Raw genomic sequence first — 17,011 nt, forward strand, 5'->3', positions numbered from 1 at the left:
GCGAGGAGGAGCTACTGCATCCGCCGCCGCGCCGCGCTTTGCAAACCCTGAAAGTGCCCGCGGCCGCGCCTGCCGGGTTCCCAGGGGTATGCACCCCTCCCTCCGGGTCAGTGCGCGACCCCCTGGACCAGGCGCGTCCTGAAACCCCGGCGCGCTCGCCCCCGCCTTAGGGAGGGGAAACCGTGGCAGAGCTCGGTTGCAGCTTGGTGAAGGATGGCGCGGGTTCGCGGCTGCGGCGGGCGGGAAGGAACACAAAAAGCCCCTTTCTTTCCGCCTTCTCTCCCTCCGCCAGCTCCTGCGAGATCCACACTGAAGAGTGGATGCTGGGGGCTCGGAAGGTGCGGAAGAGATGAGAGATAAGGGTGTGTGGAACAAGGCGCCCTACGTGGGACGAGGTGGCCGAGTGGTTAAGGCGATGGACTGCTAATCCATTGTGCTTTGCACGCGTGGGTTCGAATCCCATCCTCGTCGGTCGCGTTTTACACGGCGTGAGGGGTGTACTTTTCTGCTTTCCTATAGGAAAGGGGCCAGAGGTTCAGCGGCACCCAGAAGACCCGAATTGGAATTCTGGCTGATGCCAGACTTGTGACCACTATGACATTCATCTGCAGTAATTAGAGAGGCCCCTCGGGAGGTGCCACCCTAGCGTCCAAAGTAGTGGAATTTGGAAGTGGTGAGTTTGATCACTTAAAGTATTACTCTTTTCAGCCCACTGATTCCCCTCCCGCTAGCAATTCTCCCAGAGTGGACACCATGTGTCCACACACCTCTCCCCTCCTCCCCAACACAGTTTAAGCAGGAGACCTACAATATTCTAACCGTAGCTAACGTATACAGAAGGCGCTTAATACGTGTTTGTGAAATAATTGATCCATGGACGGTTCAGAAGAGGAAAGGCTGAGGGGAAGGGCAGGTACTTCGACTGCTAAACCCATGATATGTAATAACTATTCGTGCTTTGTGAATCTTGGGGAAGCAGCTTTGGGGCAGGCTAGGGGGGGCCTCCGGTTGCCAGGACAAGGTTTGCCCTCCTCTCTACAGGCAGTAGGAAGCCAAGGCTGTTGAATTGAAGAGGACCAGGGGACCTATATTCTGCAACCCCAGCAGTAACACCTACTGAGCACCTGCTCCACACCAGGGGCTGTGTTAGGTACCCCTGATAGGGCCTTGCAGGACGCTCGACAGGTACCATCTTTGAAGGTTTTCACTGGTGACCTGTACTGGGAGAGAGGAGAAATGAATGTGCAGATCCTTTTAGCACAAGCCTTGCAAACCGAAGGCTCAGACGTCAGATTTGGTGCCGTTAGGGTCTTTTTTGACCTGCTCGGTGTTGAAAACAACCATTTGAATCACGTTAGTTGTTAACCTTGGTGAATCAGAAGATTTCACGGAAAATCCCCACTGCCAACTTCTGTTTTAAATTCCAAAAGATCTGGCAATTCCAGGCCTGCATTTCCACAGGGTGACAATCAACCAGAAGGTAAGAGTAGCTCACCTTTTGCAAATCGTTTTCTCTTTGCTAGAGGCTCCACCCTGCCCCTTCACTACTCACCCTGGCCCTTTGAGCATTTGACTTTCATCTGCAGCGCTCACATAATACCACCTCCACTGAAGATCTGCCCAGGCATCTCTCCCAGTACCTTCCACCTCCCCCGCGCTACAATGCTAGCCACATAGCAGGCAGCAATCTGTGTTTGTTGAATGAGTGAGTAGGAAGCTTCTGAAGTGTCCCCAGTGGCCTTGGCATAAGGGGAGACTGAAAAGTAGTGACTGGGCCTCACTGAGGTGTCAAGATCAAGGAAAACCACATAGAAAATCCAGAGGAAGGCCTACAGACTGCTATTGTGGGCGGAAAGGCCTGGCTGGGGAGACACGCTGTCTGTGATGGAGCAGAGCACGAGAGAGTCAAAGACCAGAGTTGAAAACCATTAATAAGGGGTCTGCTTTCCACGTACCTTACTCTCTGCGTCTCTTCCCTCTGGCCATTCCTGATTTATATATCCCTTTATAATAAACCTGTAAACCAGCGAGTGAAATATTTCTCCGACGGCTGTGATTTGCTCTAGCAAATTAATCAGATCCACTGAAGGGGCTGCTGGAACCTCTGATTGACAGCCAGTTGGTCAGGAGCACAGGTGACAACCTGGAATTCCAACTGGCGTCTGAAGGGCGGGCGGTCTGGTGGGGCTGAGCCAGTCGGCTGTGGGATCTGATGCTGTTTCCAGGTAGATGGGGTCAGAATTGAGTTGCATTCTAGGACACTCAGCTGGTGTCAGAGAATTGCTTGGTGTGGGGGGAAAACCCACACATCAGAATTGGTGTCAGAATCGTATGTATAGAAATACAACTGAATTTTGTGTGTTCCTCTTGAATCTTCTAATTTTGCTGAATTATTTTTTTAATGTTGATTTTTGAAAGAGAGAGAGAGAGAGGGAGAGCACAAGCAGGGGAGGGGCAGAGAGAGAGGGAGACACAGAATCTGAAGCACACTCCAGGCTCTGAGCTGTCAGCACGGCTGAGCCACCCAGACGCCCCTAAATTTATTCATTAGCTGTAAGTGTGTGTGTGTGTTGGTGTGTGTGTGTGTGTGTGTGTGTGTGTGTTGCGTGTAAAAAAAATTTTTTCTTCATCAGGTTTAGGAAGTTCCCATCTATTCCTTGTGTGTTGAGTGCTTTTATCTTGAAAGGGTGTGGGGTTTTGTCACATGTTTTTTTTCTGTATCAGTTGAGATGATCTTGTGTTTTTCCCCCTTCCCTCTATTAACGTGGTGTATTACGTTAAGTGGTCTTTTTATGTCGAACCACCTTGCATTCCGGAGGGGATCATGCTGGGTCATGGTATATAATCCTGTTGATGAGCTACGGGTTCTGTTTGCTAGCATTTTGTTGAGATTTTTACATCTATATTCATAAGGGATATTGGTTATTAAATTTTCTTATGATGTCTTTATCTGGCTTTGGCATCAGGGTGGTACTGGTCTCATAGAATGAATGAGTTAAGAAGTGTTTCTCCGCTCTTGTATTTTTTGGAAGGGTTTGAGAGGATTGGTGTTTGTTCATTCTTTAAATGATTGGTAGAATTAGCCTGTGAAGTCATCCGGTCCTGGAATTTTCTTCGTTGGTACATTTCTGATTACTGATTCAATCTTGTTACTTGTTATAAGTATGTTCAGGCTTGCTATTTCTTCTTTAATCGGTTTTGGTAATTTGTGTGTTTCTAGAATTCGTTAGTTTCATCTAGGTTTCTTGTTTGTTGGTGTACAACACAGTATTCTCTTAAAATCCTTTTTATTTCTGGATAATCAATAGTAATGGACCCGCTTTCCTTTCTGATTTCAACAGTTTGAAGGTCCACTTTCTCTTTTTCTTGGTAGTCTAGTCAAAACTTTGTCAATTTTGTTGATTGTTTCAAAGAACCAACTTTGTTTCATTGATTTCCTCTGTTGTTTTTCTGCCCTCCACCCTAATTATTTATCATCTCCTTCTTTCTGTTAGCTCTGGGCTTAATTTGCTCTTCTTTTTCTAGTTCATTGAGGTGTAAAGTTAGGTCAGTGATTTGAGACCTTTCTTTTTTTTTTCAGGACCTGGATATCAAGAACCTCACACTCCACCCACTGAGCTGGTCAGACACCCCCTTCTTCCATTTTAATGTAAGCATTTACAGCTATAGATTTCCTCTCAGCATTGCTCCAGCCACATCCCATAAATTTCAGTGTGTTGTGTTTTCATTTTCTTTTGTCTCGAAGCATTTTCTAGTTGCTCTTTTGATTTCTCCCTTCTTCCTTCCTTCCTTCCTTCCTTCCTTCCTTTCCTTTCCTTTCCTTTCCTTTGATGGGGGATTTTCAAGGTAGTTCTTTTATTTTTTACAGCAAAGCAATTGCAAGCTAATCGTAGAACATAGTATACATTGTATAGATTCTTTTTTTTTTTTTTCCAAAATATTGCAGTATAGTTGACATACAATGTAATGTTAGTTCCAGGCATACAACCTAGTGATTCTACAGTTCCACATCCTCCTCAGTGCTCACCACATCCCACCCGTCACCACACCAAGTTATAACAACATTACTGACTGTATTCCCTATGTGCTACTTTTCATCTCTGTGACTTCTTTGTTCTATAACTGGAAGTTTGTACCTGTTCATACCCTTTGCCTGTTCCACCCGTCCTCCCAGCCCCTTCTCCTCTGGCAGCCCAACAGTTTGTTTTCTGTATTTATGGGTCTGTTTCTGCTTTTTGTTTGTTTTGTTTTTCAGATTCCACATGAGTGGGTGAAATCATATGGTATTTGTTTTTCTCTGTCAGACTTACTTCACTTAGTATAATGCCTTCTAGGTCCTTCAATTGTAAATGGCAAGATCTTATTCTTTTTTATGGCTGAGTAATATTCCACTGTGTGTGTATGTGTCTCACATCTTTTTTTTTTTTTTTTTCATTTTTAAAAATGTTTATTTTTGAGAGAGACAGAGCACAAGTGAGGGGAGGGGCAGAGAGAGAGGGAGACACAGAATCGGAAGCAGGCTTCAGGCTCCTCACTGTCAGCACAGAGCCCGACTCAGGGATCGAACTCATGAGCCATGAGATCACGACCTGAGCCGAAGTCGGACGCTTAACCGAGTGAGCCACCCAGGCGCCCCTCACATCTGTTTTATCCATTCATCCATCGATGGATACTTGGGCTGCCTCCGTATCTTTTGACTTCTTTTTTAACCCAGTAGTTCAGAGTCTGTTGTGTAATTTGCACACATTTGTGAAGTGTCTACTTTTTGTTTATTGATTTCTAGTTTCATTCCATTGTGATTGGAAATGATACTTTGCAGGATTTCCATCTTTTAAAATTTATTGCAGTTTTGTTTGGTGACCTAATTTATGATCTATCCTGGGAGAAGGAGGCCCATTCTGGTGTTTGTAGGTGAGTGTTCTATGTGTGTCTGTTTGGCCTCACTAGTTTACGGTGTGCTCAGGTCCTGTGTCGATCTTCTGTCTGGTTGTTCTGTGCTTCATTGAAAATGGGGCACTGACATCTCCAACTATTCTTGTAGAAGTGCGTATTTCTCCTTCAAATTTGTCCATTTTTGCTTCATATTCCTTTAGGATTTTGTTGTTAGGTGTGTATGTTTATAATTATTATATCTTCTTGATGGATTTACCCTTTTATGAATATGTAACATCTTCCTTTGTGTCTTAAATAATTCTTGATGTAAAGTCTACTTTGTCTGATATTAGTATATTCACCCTTGCTGCCTTTTGATTACTATTTGCATGGAATAACTTTCCCCATTCTTTCATTTTCAGCCTATTTGTATTTTTTGCTCTAAAGTGAGTTTCTGGTAGACAGCATAGACAGCATATGGTTAAATCATTTTTTAATGTTTATTTTTGAGAGCGGGGGGGAGTGGGGAGGGGCTGAGAGAGAGAGAGAGAGACACAGAATCCGAATCAGGCTCCAGGCCCTGAGCTGTCAGCACAGAGCCTGATGCGGGGCTTGAACTCATGAACCACAAGATCATAACCTGAGCTGAAGTCGGACGCTTAGCTGACTGAGCTACCCAGGCGCCCCTGGTTAAATCATTTTTAATCCATCTAACAGCCTCTGCCTTTTAATTGGAAAGTTGAATCAATTCACAAACCAGGAGGCCTCTTGCGCATAAAAGGGTAAGAAACTAGTAAGGACTGGTTTCTCAAATGTTTGTGTCTCTCCACCAGGCCTATCTCAGTACTTGCCACATAGAGCTCCCTACAAGTGTTTGCTGATGGCAGCTGGCTGCTTCTGAGGGAATCTGGGCCTGCCGGCAGAGCTGTGTCAGGCTGGGGAGGTGGCAGTGCCCAGAGGACTGGAATCAGGAGAGGAAGGAGCAGGTGCAGCCCATCAGTCCCAGTATTTGTTTCCAGCATCGGAAGCCAGCTACATACTGATCTAATGGGCAGGTTGGCCTGGGTCTGCCGGGAAGGAGGATGGGAGGGTTGTGACATCATAAGGACCTCTGAGGGGTGAGTGTCCTCTTTCTGGGCCCAGAAAGCATCCTCCACTGCTCAGCCTACCGTGGGCTTGCTCCAGATGACTGTGGACCGGCACCAGTGGGTTTCCTGGGACTGTTGCCTGGCCTGGGAGAGGGGGGGTGTCTGGCAGGTCTAGGAAGCCTTGGGTTCAACAGACAACGGTCTGTGAAGGTGGAGAAGGAGAAGGGGGTCAGGAAGTGTGTGGTCCTGTCCTCACATTTCCCAGTCCAAGGGTACAGCTAGACCTGGTGGTCCGTGCTGGTACCTCCAGGACCACAACCACTGTCTGGTAGATCCAGTCTGTACTCCAGCCCCAGCCTCTCCCTAGGACTTTCTGAAAGTCCCGATGCTCACTGCTTACAAATGAAGGGGCCAGGCTTTGACCCCAGAATGCTAGATCAGCTTACGTGCATTTAACCGCTGAGTTAAATGGCCTCTGAAGAGGCCACCACCCTCTTCTCTCCTGGATCTCTCCTCCTCTGTCTAACCCCCATTTGGGTCTCATCACTAAGGCCTTTCACCATTTGTTCCCAACCCACTGCTTCATCCTTATCCTCTCCCCCTTCGCCCTCTCTCACATCCTAGGTGCCACCCCCTCCCCCCAGAAGTTCCCACTGCCCCCTGAATGTTCAGTGTCTGCCTTCCACCCTCCCTGGTACCTCTGCCTGGGATGCCCCTCCCCCACCTCAGCCCAGGAAACTCATTTTTCTTCTCTTGAGGCCTCAGGGCTGCCGTCCTGACTTCCGAGAGGAATCCAGGCATCCTGTTTTGGACTCCTACACTACACGCTTCTTCAGGGCCCTCACAGACCCCATCACCTGCTACATTCTGCTTCCTTGGCCTTGGGAGCAGGGACCGTGTCTCCTTTGTTTCAGGGTCACCAGACCAGCCAGGGCCTGGCACAGTGAATAGTGGTCATTTGGGGTCTCCCCTGTGGCTTTATTTCAGCTGCCAAGGTCATATCAGTCATCTCACCTCTGAGCAGGGGCCCTGTGCTGGCTCAGCGCCTGGTATATAATAGCTGCTTCAGGGAATGTTCATGGAAGGCAGGAGGGCAAGTGGGCAGAAAGGCCGGTGCCTCTAAAAGCAAAAACCTGTGCTCTTCTCCGGGCTGGGCAGGGTAGTACGGATGTGTGGTGGAACAAGCCTTTCTTCCATCCCTCTAGAAAATTGGCTGACTGCCTCTCTGAGGCTCCATTTTTTATTTTTTTATTTTTTATTTTTTTTAATTTTTTTTTTCAACGTTTTATTTATTTTGGGGACAGAAAGAGACAGAGCATGAACGGGGGAGGGGCAGAGAGAGAGAGGGAGACACAGAATCGGAAACAGGCTCCAGGCTCTGAGCCATCAGCCCAGAGCCTGACGCGGGGCTCGAACTCACGGACCGCGAGATCGTGACCTGGCTGAAGTCGGACGCTTAACCGACGGCGCCACCCAGGCGCCCCGTGAGGCTCCATTTTTTAGAAGGAGGGCCTGGGGAGGCAGGGGACACCAGTGGAGGGGGAAAGCAATAGTTGTCCATGCAGCCAGGTGCTTTGCCCAGGAGCACAGGACATCATGTGGTCAAGAGGGCCCAGCAGAGGGATGCCCACGAATCCCTGCCCCTCCGAGGGCCTCAGTCATCCCATCTGTCAAATGGGTACAATTATCCCTACCCTACCCAGCTTATCAAAGCTGCTAGAGCTGAAAGCGCTTTGGAAATAAAGACTCCGTGAATTGATGATACAAATGAAGAAGGTTGTTATTAGACCCAGGAGTGGGTTTGGAAGGAAAACAGCAAAAAGTGGGGAGCATGTGCTTAGGACTCCTGCCTCGAGCCTCGTGAGGGAAGGAGGAGCAAGTAGGGGGCAGGAAGAACAGCACCTACAGGGAGGAGAGAGGTGGGGGCTGGGTCCCGGCTCGGCCACGGACCAGGTCATTTCCCCCCGAGATCCGGTTTCCTCACCTGTACAGAGGGACAGCACCGTCCCTGCCTGGCTCCCCCAAGTGTCTCAATGTGGCTTCCGTAAGAGAATGGGTGTGGGAGAGCTTTGCAAATTGTAAAGTGGGGTGCACACATGTAAGCCGCCCGCAGCTCCGGGACCCAGGCCCAGCCGGGCTCTGGGGAGCGGGGACAGTATTGGCTACGCGAACACTGTGTGAGGCCCAGATGGTCCTCGGAGTACCTTCAGATCCCTAATGCCCGTTCCTTCTCCCTGCTGCCCTCGGCCTCCCAGGCATCCTCTGCCCTGGGGTCTGAGACATCCGATCGTGGAGTTGCTGAGGCCTGGGGAGGGGCAGGCCTGCCCTGGGCTGGCCCCCACTCCCACTCTGAACCCCAGGCTGGGCCCCAGCAGCCACGCCTGTGGCAAGACCCCGCTGGTGGCCTCCAGTTGCCACAGATCAGCAAGTGCGTGTCTTGAGATTAACAAATGTACTCTTGATGGTGAGGAAGGGCCATGGTCCTTGGCCCCCTTTCCCTGATCGGCACCTGTGCAGAGAGGTCTTGTGTGCCTCTGAATAGTCTGTCTCTGTGATTCAGCTCCACTGCTGGGGGCGGGGGGTTAGAACGACCGCTGGTGAATTCTTCCTCGCAGCCCCCAAATGGACACCAGCCCCGGGGAAGGAGAGCAGCACCCACTTCCAAGTGGCACTTCATGACCGAGGGGCACCAGCCCAGCAGAGGCTTGGGCCCGGCTCGCCATTCCCCCTGCATGGGGGTCTCAGCTCTGAAGGGGTAGCGAAGAGAGAGCCGTGGGCGAGCCCGGAACGGAGCATTCAGAGCAGCGCCTTGAAGAGGAAGGAGAGGGCGGCTCCACAGGAGAGCCCCAGGGCCAGGAAGAAGGTCATCAGGGTGCCGGCCACCTCCCTCTCATGAGGCAGCACCTGCCTAGAACACACGGGAGTAGGCTCTTAGAAAACATCGGGCCAATCCTGGACCCAGCCCCAGTGCCCTGTGCCCCCCTTACGACAGGACACCTCACTTCAGTTTCCCGATCTGTAAAACGAGGCCACTGACGGGGACATCTCTCATGCCCTGCAAGTCCAATATTACAGGACTCTAGACTCCACGGCCTTCCCTCCTGACAAAACGTCCCCAGCCTGGTTGTCCCCGTCACCTTTCCTCTCTCTGGATTCTCAGCTCCGTTGTCCCTAGCGTAAATAGTCTGTGAACCCTCCACTTTTGATCGACACCTCCGCTCCCCTTCAACTGAGAATCTGGGGGGAGTAGCTGGGCCCTAAGGAATGATAGTTCAACCCATTTGTTTCACAAGTGAGGAAACAGGCCCAGAGAGGAGGTCCTAGAACCGGTGCCTGGGCTACTTTATTGGCAGGAACCTCCCGGGCTGGGGCTTCCTCTCCCTTCCTGCCCCGGGGCCGGCTCGGCAGGGAAGGCCTGACCTGACAGGGTGGCTGGCACCTAGAGACAGCCGGGGCTGGGCTGGCGGGAAGCAGAGCGGACCCTCTCCTGCAGGCCGTCCCCCTCAAGAAGAGCTAGGCCACCTCCCCACGCCCAGGCCCGCCCTCCCGACCCCCAGACCTGGGCGCCAGGCACATGGTAAGGGACATCAGGTAACCGTTGGACACCGCGAAGAGCAGCATGAACGTGATGAAGTAGGCATCCTGCGGGAAGAGGACGGGCAGCCGGGACCTCTCGGGCACGTGGCACAGCATGAAGAGAGGCACAAATAGGACGCGCAGGCAGACGAGCAGGGGCAGCAGCCGGCTGTCCTCATCCGGCTGTGGCAGAAGCCGGGGTGAGGGAGGTGCCCGGAGCCCACCCCGGACAGACTGTCACTTCCCCTGACCTGTGACTCTACATGAGCCGGTGAGGACCCGGCCCTCAGGCCTCCGGAGAGTGAGGGGCTGGGCCAAGGCCACCCAGCCATCAGGGACTGGCCTGGGGCTCGCCTCTGCCCCTCCGAGCTCCAGCTTGGGCTCTCTCCGTGGCGGAACTGGAGGAGACCTTAGACACCATCTTTGGTTTTCAAGCTGGGTTCCTCCAAGTACCCTTGGGGGTTCCGCAGACCCCTATCGGGGCACATGGGGTTGCTGAATGGGATCGGAAGCCGGGGATCCAGGCCCCATCCTAGCTTGGATCAGAGCAACTCCTCTTCAATCTCCTTCATTTATGGTATCTCCTTGGAAGATTTCATTTAAAGAAGGCGCACCTTGGCTAAAAGCAGTCCAAACACTAGAATCTTGTCCAGCGTCTCATTTGGTACGGGAACCTCCGTGTAACATTCCCTGAGGACCGAGGGCTGGGTTCTGGGCTGGATGCTGGGGAACATAGGCCATTTGGACGTGGCTTCTGCTTTCAAGGAGCTCACAGTCCAAGCCCTGGCTTGCATACCTCCAGGGGCCAGGTGCTCACTACCACTTGGCCAGCTGTTCTGTTGCCAGACCTAGAGCGGTCAGACTTTTAGGAAACCACCTTTCTGTGCTCTTTCACACCCTCTGATCTCCAACCGCTTCCTGAAACCATTGGGGGCCCCCCCAGCCCAGGTATGCTCACCCATAGGAAGTAAGAGGTCAGACTCCGCCCCACCCAGTCCATGATGTTAAAGAGCAGGAAGCAGCAGATAGGGTTGAAGAACTGACCTGGGAGAGAAAGAGGGCTCATCCTGGTCCCTCCTTCCTCCTCCCTCCTCCTCCCCTTCATTCCTCCTCCCTCCCTCTCCCCTGCCCTGCCCTGTTCTGCTTCCCAACACTCACTCCACTTCCCAGGACTGGTGGAGCTGGTCACCATGGCTGTGATAGCGGGGAAGACAGACAGGGTGACTGCGAAGACCAACACAAGGCACAGCGCCGTCAGCCAGATCTGGGAGCCAGAGGCAGGGGTGTAAGCAGCGGGGCAGATTAGAGCCCAACGTGCAGCCCCAACCCCCAAGCGCCAAGCGCCGGCCAGGGCACAGGACAGCTGGGGCCTGGCCTAACTGTGTTCCTGGTCCACTATGACCCTGATATCTTGAAGCGGACGCAAGTCTTAAGGCCCCATTCCATTCTAAGGGTCTTTAAAGAGGGCTGGAGAGAGCAGCTCTCTCTGCCCCAGGGATGGTGGTTGGGGGTCATGGCCAAGCCGAACCTTTTGGAAGACAATGAAAACTGAAGGTTTTCCTGGCTTCTGGATCTCCTCTGGCTCCAGCTCTGGCTCCTTCTCGGCGTCAAGGTCCAGAGTCAGGGCTACCTTCTGGGGGCTGTTGGGAATACTGTTCTTCTCATCTGGGGCAAGAGGGGAGGGCAGGGTCATGCCTGTGACAGCCAGGCTCGATGGAGGGCAATTCCCAGCAGTTAAAACAAGTGACCCTCCTCCAGCTCAGGATGTAGGCAAGGAGAATTAACTATGGAAAGATGCTAAGCTACTATTATTAAGCACACGCATGTGCCAGGCAGAGTTAAGCACCTTAGATGGATTATCTCACGGCTACTCCTTTGCAAATAAAGAGACTGAGGCTCAGAGGGGTTAAGTGACTGGCCTAAGGTCGCACAGCTTAGATGTTGTGAGACCAGGGTTCAAACAGATGCATTTCGAGCCAGAACGAGCATGCTGGAGCTCTACTGTCCCCCCATTTTATAGAGGAGAAAACCGATGCCCCAAAGGCAGCAGGGATGACTTGACTCCCACTGAGTTCCCTTCATGATCTTCTGTGTCTGCTCACGCAAGGCTACCAGGGGGAGGACTCTAGATGGGGACGGAGGGAAGACGCTTCCCTGTGGAGGTCGCTTCAGCCTCCCCTGGGTCTTCCACTTCCCCGGCAGGGGCCCCAGCTCACCAGACTGGAGGAGCTCAGCTTTGGTCTCCAGCTCCTGACCTTGCGCCTGCAATGGTTTCTTGGCTAGGTAGTAGCGTGCGAACTCCTGCAGAAGGAAAGCGTTGGCCCTGCCTGGCTTGGCTGAGGTGTCCGGATCCCTCTCCACCCTGTCGACTTAGAGGCTGGAGTCCCCCAGGGGCTGACTCCTCTGGGGATCAGGTCCCCTCCTCCTCCCCTGGCCCCTCGCAGGGCCTCAGACTCAGAGCTGTATCTGAGATGCTCTGAAGTGGGGCCTTGAGCCCAATACCAGGCTCACCAGGTGGGGCAGGCTCAGGTAACACACAATAGACGTGAAGATGCCCACGCAGGGTGTGACGAAGTACCCCAGGGCGGAGGTCTGGGCATCCACGCCACCTGTGCAGAAACTTCAGCTGCAGACTGGAGGGGGCTGGTCCCACTGGCTCCCACGGCGGCTGAAGCCTCCTGTCCCACTTCCCATCATGCACTTCTCAGATTCACCTCCAGGCCTCCGCTCACTGACAAACTCAGGAACCTGTGCAGGGCCCCAGCCCCGCCCCGCCCTTTGCTTCTCTCCCTCCTCCCTACTTGTCATTTTTGTTGAGCACCTGTTACGTGCTCATTATTACTCCATACACCTTACAATCTGGGGACAGAGCTGTAAGAATCATTTAGATGGGAAAACTGACACAAGTGAAGTGCCCTGTCCAATGTCCCTGGCTGGGGAGCAGTGGAACTAGGATTTGGACCAAGTTTATCTGAATCTCAAACTTGTCCCCCCCCCCCACTTCCCTCAAACCCAGGTTGCTGCCACAAACCCCTATCAGCCTCAGGAATCCTGCCCCTGGCCCTATGGTAACCCATTCCTTACCTGGTCCTTCTCTCACTGTAGAGCCCAAGAACCCTACTCCCTGTCCCCAAACCCAACCCCCAGCTTCCCATCGCCTCCATCTTTACCAGAACCGAAGGCATCTCACTCCTAGCACACTGTCTCTGCTCCCAGAATCCCAGAGGCCACCCCTGCCCTCCAGCCACCCAGTTCCACTCACTGGCCATGGCCATGAGCATGGCAAGAGCAGCGAAGATCCCAGCCAGGCCCTGGCCGCTGAGGAAGAGGGTGCTGTAGGTGGAAGGCATGGTGCCCAGCTGCCCGAAGAGGCTGCCCTGCAGAACTGCACAGAAGGCTGTGGAGGGATAGGAGTGGGGGCCGCCGCTCAACTAGACAGGCCTTGGAGGCTTCTCGGAGGAGGTGTTGGCAGACGTGAGACTCTGGGCCCTCTGGTGTATCAGCCCCCATTCTTTCCTCTGCTCAGGTGTAGCCATAGGTCTGAGGCGCCTGGGGCCAGGAGGCCTCATCTTAGGTCACTGTGGGTTTGGGACAAGTGGTTTCTTCTTCCCCTCTGGGCCTTGGTTTCTCATCAGGGATAGGAGGGCTGCTGTCCTCCCTTCTTGGATATGTGGGGCCCTTTTCACTTACAAAGAAGAGGCTGGGCTAAAGCCCTGGGTAGACTGGGTGGGGAGGTGGGGAGGTGGGGAGGTGGGGAGGGGCAGCGGTGCTCACAGTTGATGAACCAGACAGAGGCCATGGTGATGGAGAAGAAGGGCCCAGGGCTCATGTCCACCTTGACCAACACTGCCGTCAGGGCAAAAAGCAGCAGGATGGCCAGCAGGCTGCCCAGAATCCGCACCGTCTCAGGGATGCTGCTCACAAGGAGGGGCAGAGTGGACATCAGCTGGGCCCAGGCCAGGCAGGGGGAGGTGGGCAAGAGATTGAGGCCAGGGCTGGACAGAGGGACCTGGAGGGGACATGTAGGGGGAGTGGAGGAAGGATGGGAGTTCTGACCCGGGCCCAGATGGAGCTTCCTTAGCGGGGCGGGGGAGGGGCCACAGAGGGTGGGGAGCCCGAGGGGCAAGGTCTCTCACCACTGGTACAGGAAGGAGTTGAGGAGCGTGAAGAGCAGCAGGGGCAGCTGGGACAGCAGCGTCACCCAGTTGTTGAAGTTGAAAGTGTCTGCAGGGCCTGTGTGGTTGGTGCCCAGGGTCCCAGCGGTGTTGTTGGCCCCTGCCAGCCGCCCCTGGAAGTACTGACAGGATGCCAGAGGAGGGGGTACAGGGTCACCCTCCAACCTACCCTGAGGAACCCCCCAGCCTTCCCCCTCTGCCTCCTCCCATGCTTGGGATTGCTCAGTTAACGTCCGCGGGAGCTGTCTGTTTGTCCTTGTATGGATCCCAGCACCTGGCACACAGTGGGAGCTCGATGAATGTGCACTGAATTGAACAGCAGAGGGCTGGGACAGGGCCCAAGCCCTAAGAACCCCCAACCTGGGCCTTCCTCCATCTCTGAATCTTCGGTGCCCGGGTTCCAGCCTTCATCCCCCACTCCTGCAGCAGCTTCCAGATTGCTGAGTACTCATTGAGTGCCTACTGTAAGTCAGGCCCTGGCCTAGGTGCTGACCAACTGCATTCTCTCTAGAACACATACTCGTCCAGTGTCTGCTTAACCTCCCCATCCGTCCTCCCTCCCCGCCCCCGCCACTGCCCATGGCTCCCTGCGGGGCAAAACCCTGAGGTTTTAGAATGGCATTTGGGGCCCTTCGGGACCAGAGCCCAGCCTCTCTTTTGTGCCGCATCTGGTGCTCTGCTACTAAGCTTTAGGTACCCCAGGCTCTGGCCCTTTCTCTGAACAGGCTGCATCGCTGTCACCTCCACCTGGAATGCCTTCTCCCTTTCCTCCCACGCACCCCCCCCCCCCCATCGCCCGGGCCAAACACCAATGCTTTGCCTACCCTTCTCGCAAGCTACAAATCACCTCTTCTGTGAAGCAGAAGCAATCACTCCCTCCCCCCCGCCCTTCCGGGGGCCTACTGGATTTTACTCCAAGCCTGGGATGCTGAGTGTCCTGTTACATTATGAATAGCTCTTTGCACCCAGCTCCCTCTCAAGACCAGGGGCTGATTAATCTTTGAGTCTCCGGGGCCCAGCACAGAGCCAGGCACTGAAGAGAAATCTTGAAAGTTGTTGAACTGAATGTATATGAATAAGCCAGTCCCAAAAAGAACACAAACCCCACTTTTCTTCCTTCCCTTGAGAGAATGTAAGCTCCATGAGGATGCAGACTCCCTCTGTTATGTTTCCTCCTGCAGCCCCAGTGCCAAGAACAGGGCCTGGTTCACAGTAGGTACACATTACTAACTGGTGGATGAATGAATGTAAGCCGTGCTTGGATAATCCGCTTTTGGAGTGGGTTAGCCCAGGGATGACTTAACCAGGGAATAACGACAAACAGGGGTGGTGGGTGGGTAGCTCTTTGCTAGTTCCAGAGCCCCACCCCCCCCCCCCCCCCACCCTGAGCTGGTAGCCTTGCCCCTGTAGGATCCGGGCGTCTCTGAAAGCTTGGCCTTTCCTATCCGTGAAAGGGGCACTGGCCCTCTCTGAGGCTCGGTGCTTCAGCGGACAAACGTGCAAACGGGCATAATGAGGAGTCAAAGGTGGCATGGTGTGGAAAGCGCCTGGCACGCCTCTGGTCCAAGGCGATGGTGGTTGTGGCCATGGGGCTGGCACTCCAGCCGCGAGTCTCACCGGGATGGCCGTAATGAAGAAGTTCCAGGGAAGGAGAGTGCCCAGCCCCAGGATAAAGAAGCTGATCCCGACCAGGTGGTAGCTGTGGGGATCAGTCAGAAGGTCACCCCTAGGACGCGACGCCTCGGCTGCCGCCCCCCCTCCACGCCTCCCAGGTCGCCCCCTCCGGAGAGCGGACTACAACCCCCATCACTCCGGCTCAGGCAGCCCAGGGAGGCGGCTGATGGGAATTGTAGTTCCATCCAGTCCGCTTTGCGCCTTGGAGCGCCCGAAGGGAGCGGGTCTGCGCTGCCCACCGCCACCCGGATCCTCGTCCGCACCCCACCCAGCGCCCAACTCGCCTGTCCTGTGGGGCGTCTCCTCGCGCCATGGCCGCCCAGCGGGATGCGCCGGGGTGGGAAGGAGGTTGGGTGCTGCACCTGCACCTACGCCGGGGCCCGGGGGCCAGAAAACCCGGGAGGCTGTGTCTTGCGGGCGGTAGACAGAGCGCGGAGGGGGTCGAGTCTCCCCGAAAGGGGCGGGGACGAAGCGGGAGCTGGGGAGGAAGGCCTGGAACGATTTCTGCGGGTGTCAAGCTCCGCAGGATCGAACCTCGCTCCGCCCCCGGGGCGGGGACAGAGGGTCGCACCACTCCTCCCTACCTCCCCCCGGCGGGGACTCCGGACTCCAGCCTGGGACCCTGCCCGACCTCGCGGTCCCGGCACGCACGGCTACCCTCGCCATCCCGTGCGGCTTAGAGGCTGCTGCCCCGGGAAGGTCCCCTGCTGTCTCCCCTCTCCGCGGGCGCCCGTCTCGGACCTCTGCGGTTTGAATATGCAGATATGCACCCCTCTGCGGTGGGGGAGGTACCCCGCCCCCCCTCCGTCCGGAGCTGGGGAGCCGACCTGGTGCGGCTTCTTCCCCCTCCGCCAGCTCGGAGGTGGTGCCAGAGCCGTGCCGCGCGGGGTGACGCCGAGCCCTCCGGGGAGCCGGCTCGCCCAGGAGTAACCTGAGCGTCTGCCGCCAGCGGTCCTGGAGGGCTGCGCGGAGCTGGGTGCTTCGGGAGACCAAGGAGAGGGCCAGGCGTCCTCAGGCGGGTCTGGAAGACAGGCAGACAGACAGACAAGACAGACTGCCTCTTCTCCAAGCGGGTCCCCGGAGAAGCTCCGTGTCTTTGGGGGCGCACTGCGGGGGCGTGGGCCCAGCGGGGCATCCGGGCGGGCTTCCCGGTGACCGAGGAGCTGCGTTCGGGGCAGCAAGGGGTTAAGCAAAGGCTCAGGAGGAAAGGGTGACCCGGAGGTGCCCTCCCACCACTGCCGCTAAACGAACAAACAAACAAACAAACAAACAAACAACTTTCGGCGATCCCGGGTCTCATCACATCAAACCTATGAAGATGCACCTACCTCCCACCTCTTTTTTTTTTTTTTTTTTTTTTCCTGTGCAAAACTTTGAAAAGATTGTAGACCATGGCCATTTTGAAATTAATATGCTCTAACTCATGGAATTTACAAGTGGGTTTGTTTGCTCCGCAGTCACGGTGCATATAAATGCTGATCTAAATTGCAAATTACTGTCATAAGTAATGAAATTTTATGATCCCTTCCAGATTACGTGTGTGTGTGTGTGTGTGTGTGTGTGTGTGTGTGTGTGTGTGTGTTTTAGCCGACTGGAAGTCTACGGGACAAAGACTGTGTTTGCCTG

The 17,011-nt window shown here is 54.3% G+C and overlaps 1 protein-coding gene, 1 long non-coding RNA gene and 1 other non-coding gene across 4 annotated transcripts; 2 read left to right on the forward strand and 1 right to left on the reverse strand.

Annotated features, from left to right (window-relative positions):
* Positions 1-69: 69 nt before the first annotated feature.
* Positions 70-2,036, forward strand: LOC123602345. Of its 2 annotated transcripts, XR_006714450.1 has the most exons (3): positions 70-338; positions 520-673; positions 1,049-2,036. It is a non-coding gene; the product is annotated as an uncharacterized LOC123602345 (long non-coding RNA). The 2 variants fall into 2 exon arrangements; XR_006714449.1 differs by having other exon boundaries at positions 70-673.
* Positions 390-471, forward strand: TRNAS-GCU. The gene has a single exon. It is a non-coding gene; the product is annotated as a tRNA-Ser (tRNA).
* Positions 2,037-7,722: 5,686 nt separating the features above from the next.
* Positions 7,723-16,181, reverse strand: SLC29A2 (solute carrier family 29 member 2). The gene is made up of 12 exons (XM_045486851.1): positions 15,670-16,181; positions 15,329-15,410; positions 13,673-13,833; positions 13,311-13,450; positions 12,799-12,933; positions 12,048-12,145; positions 11,753-11,837; positions 11,065-11,201; positions 10,695-10,800; positions 10,495-10,580; positions 9,520-9,719; positions 7,723-8,868 (listed from the first exon to the last, which is right to left on the reverse strand). The coding sequence occupies exons 1-12, from the start codon at positions 15,696-15,698 to the stop codon at positions 8,757-8,759; spliced, it is 1,371 nt and encodes a 456-aa protein (XP_045342807.1). The 5' UTR covers positions 15,699-16,181; the 3' UTR covers positions 7,723-8,756.
* Between the last annotated feature and the right edge of the window lie 830 nt (positions 16,182-17,011).

Source organism: Leopardus geoffroyi, chromosome D1 (assembly GCF_018350155.1).
Source record: "Leopardus geoffroyi isolate Oge1 chromosome D1, O.geoffroyi_Oge1_pat1.0, whole genome shotgun sequence".
In the NCBI taxonomy this organism is placed as follows: Eukaryota; Metazoa; Chordata; class Mammalia; order Carnivora; family Felidae; genus Leopardus; species Leopardus geoffroyi.

Excerpts from the sequence above, each read along its gene's own strand:
- SLC29A2 (XM_045486851.1), bottom strand. The coding sequence starts at position 15,698 with ATGGCGCGAGGAGACGCCCCACAGGACAG. Across the intron at positions 10,581-10,694 it reads CACCAGTCCTGGGAAGTGGA|GTCAGTTCTTCAACCCTATC; the intron begins GTGAGTGTTGGG and ends TTTCTCTCCCAG. Across the intron at positions 9,720-10,494 it reads TGACCTCTTACTTCCTATGG|CCGGATGAGGACAGCCGGCT; the intron begins GTGAGCATACCT and ends CTTCTGCCACAG.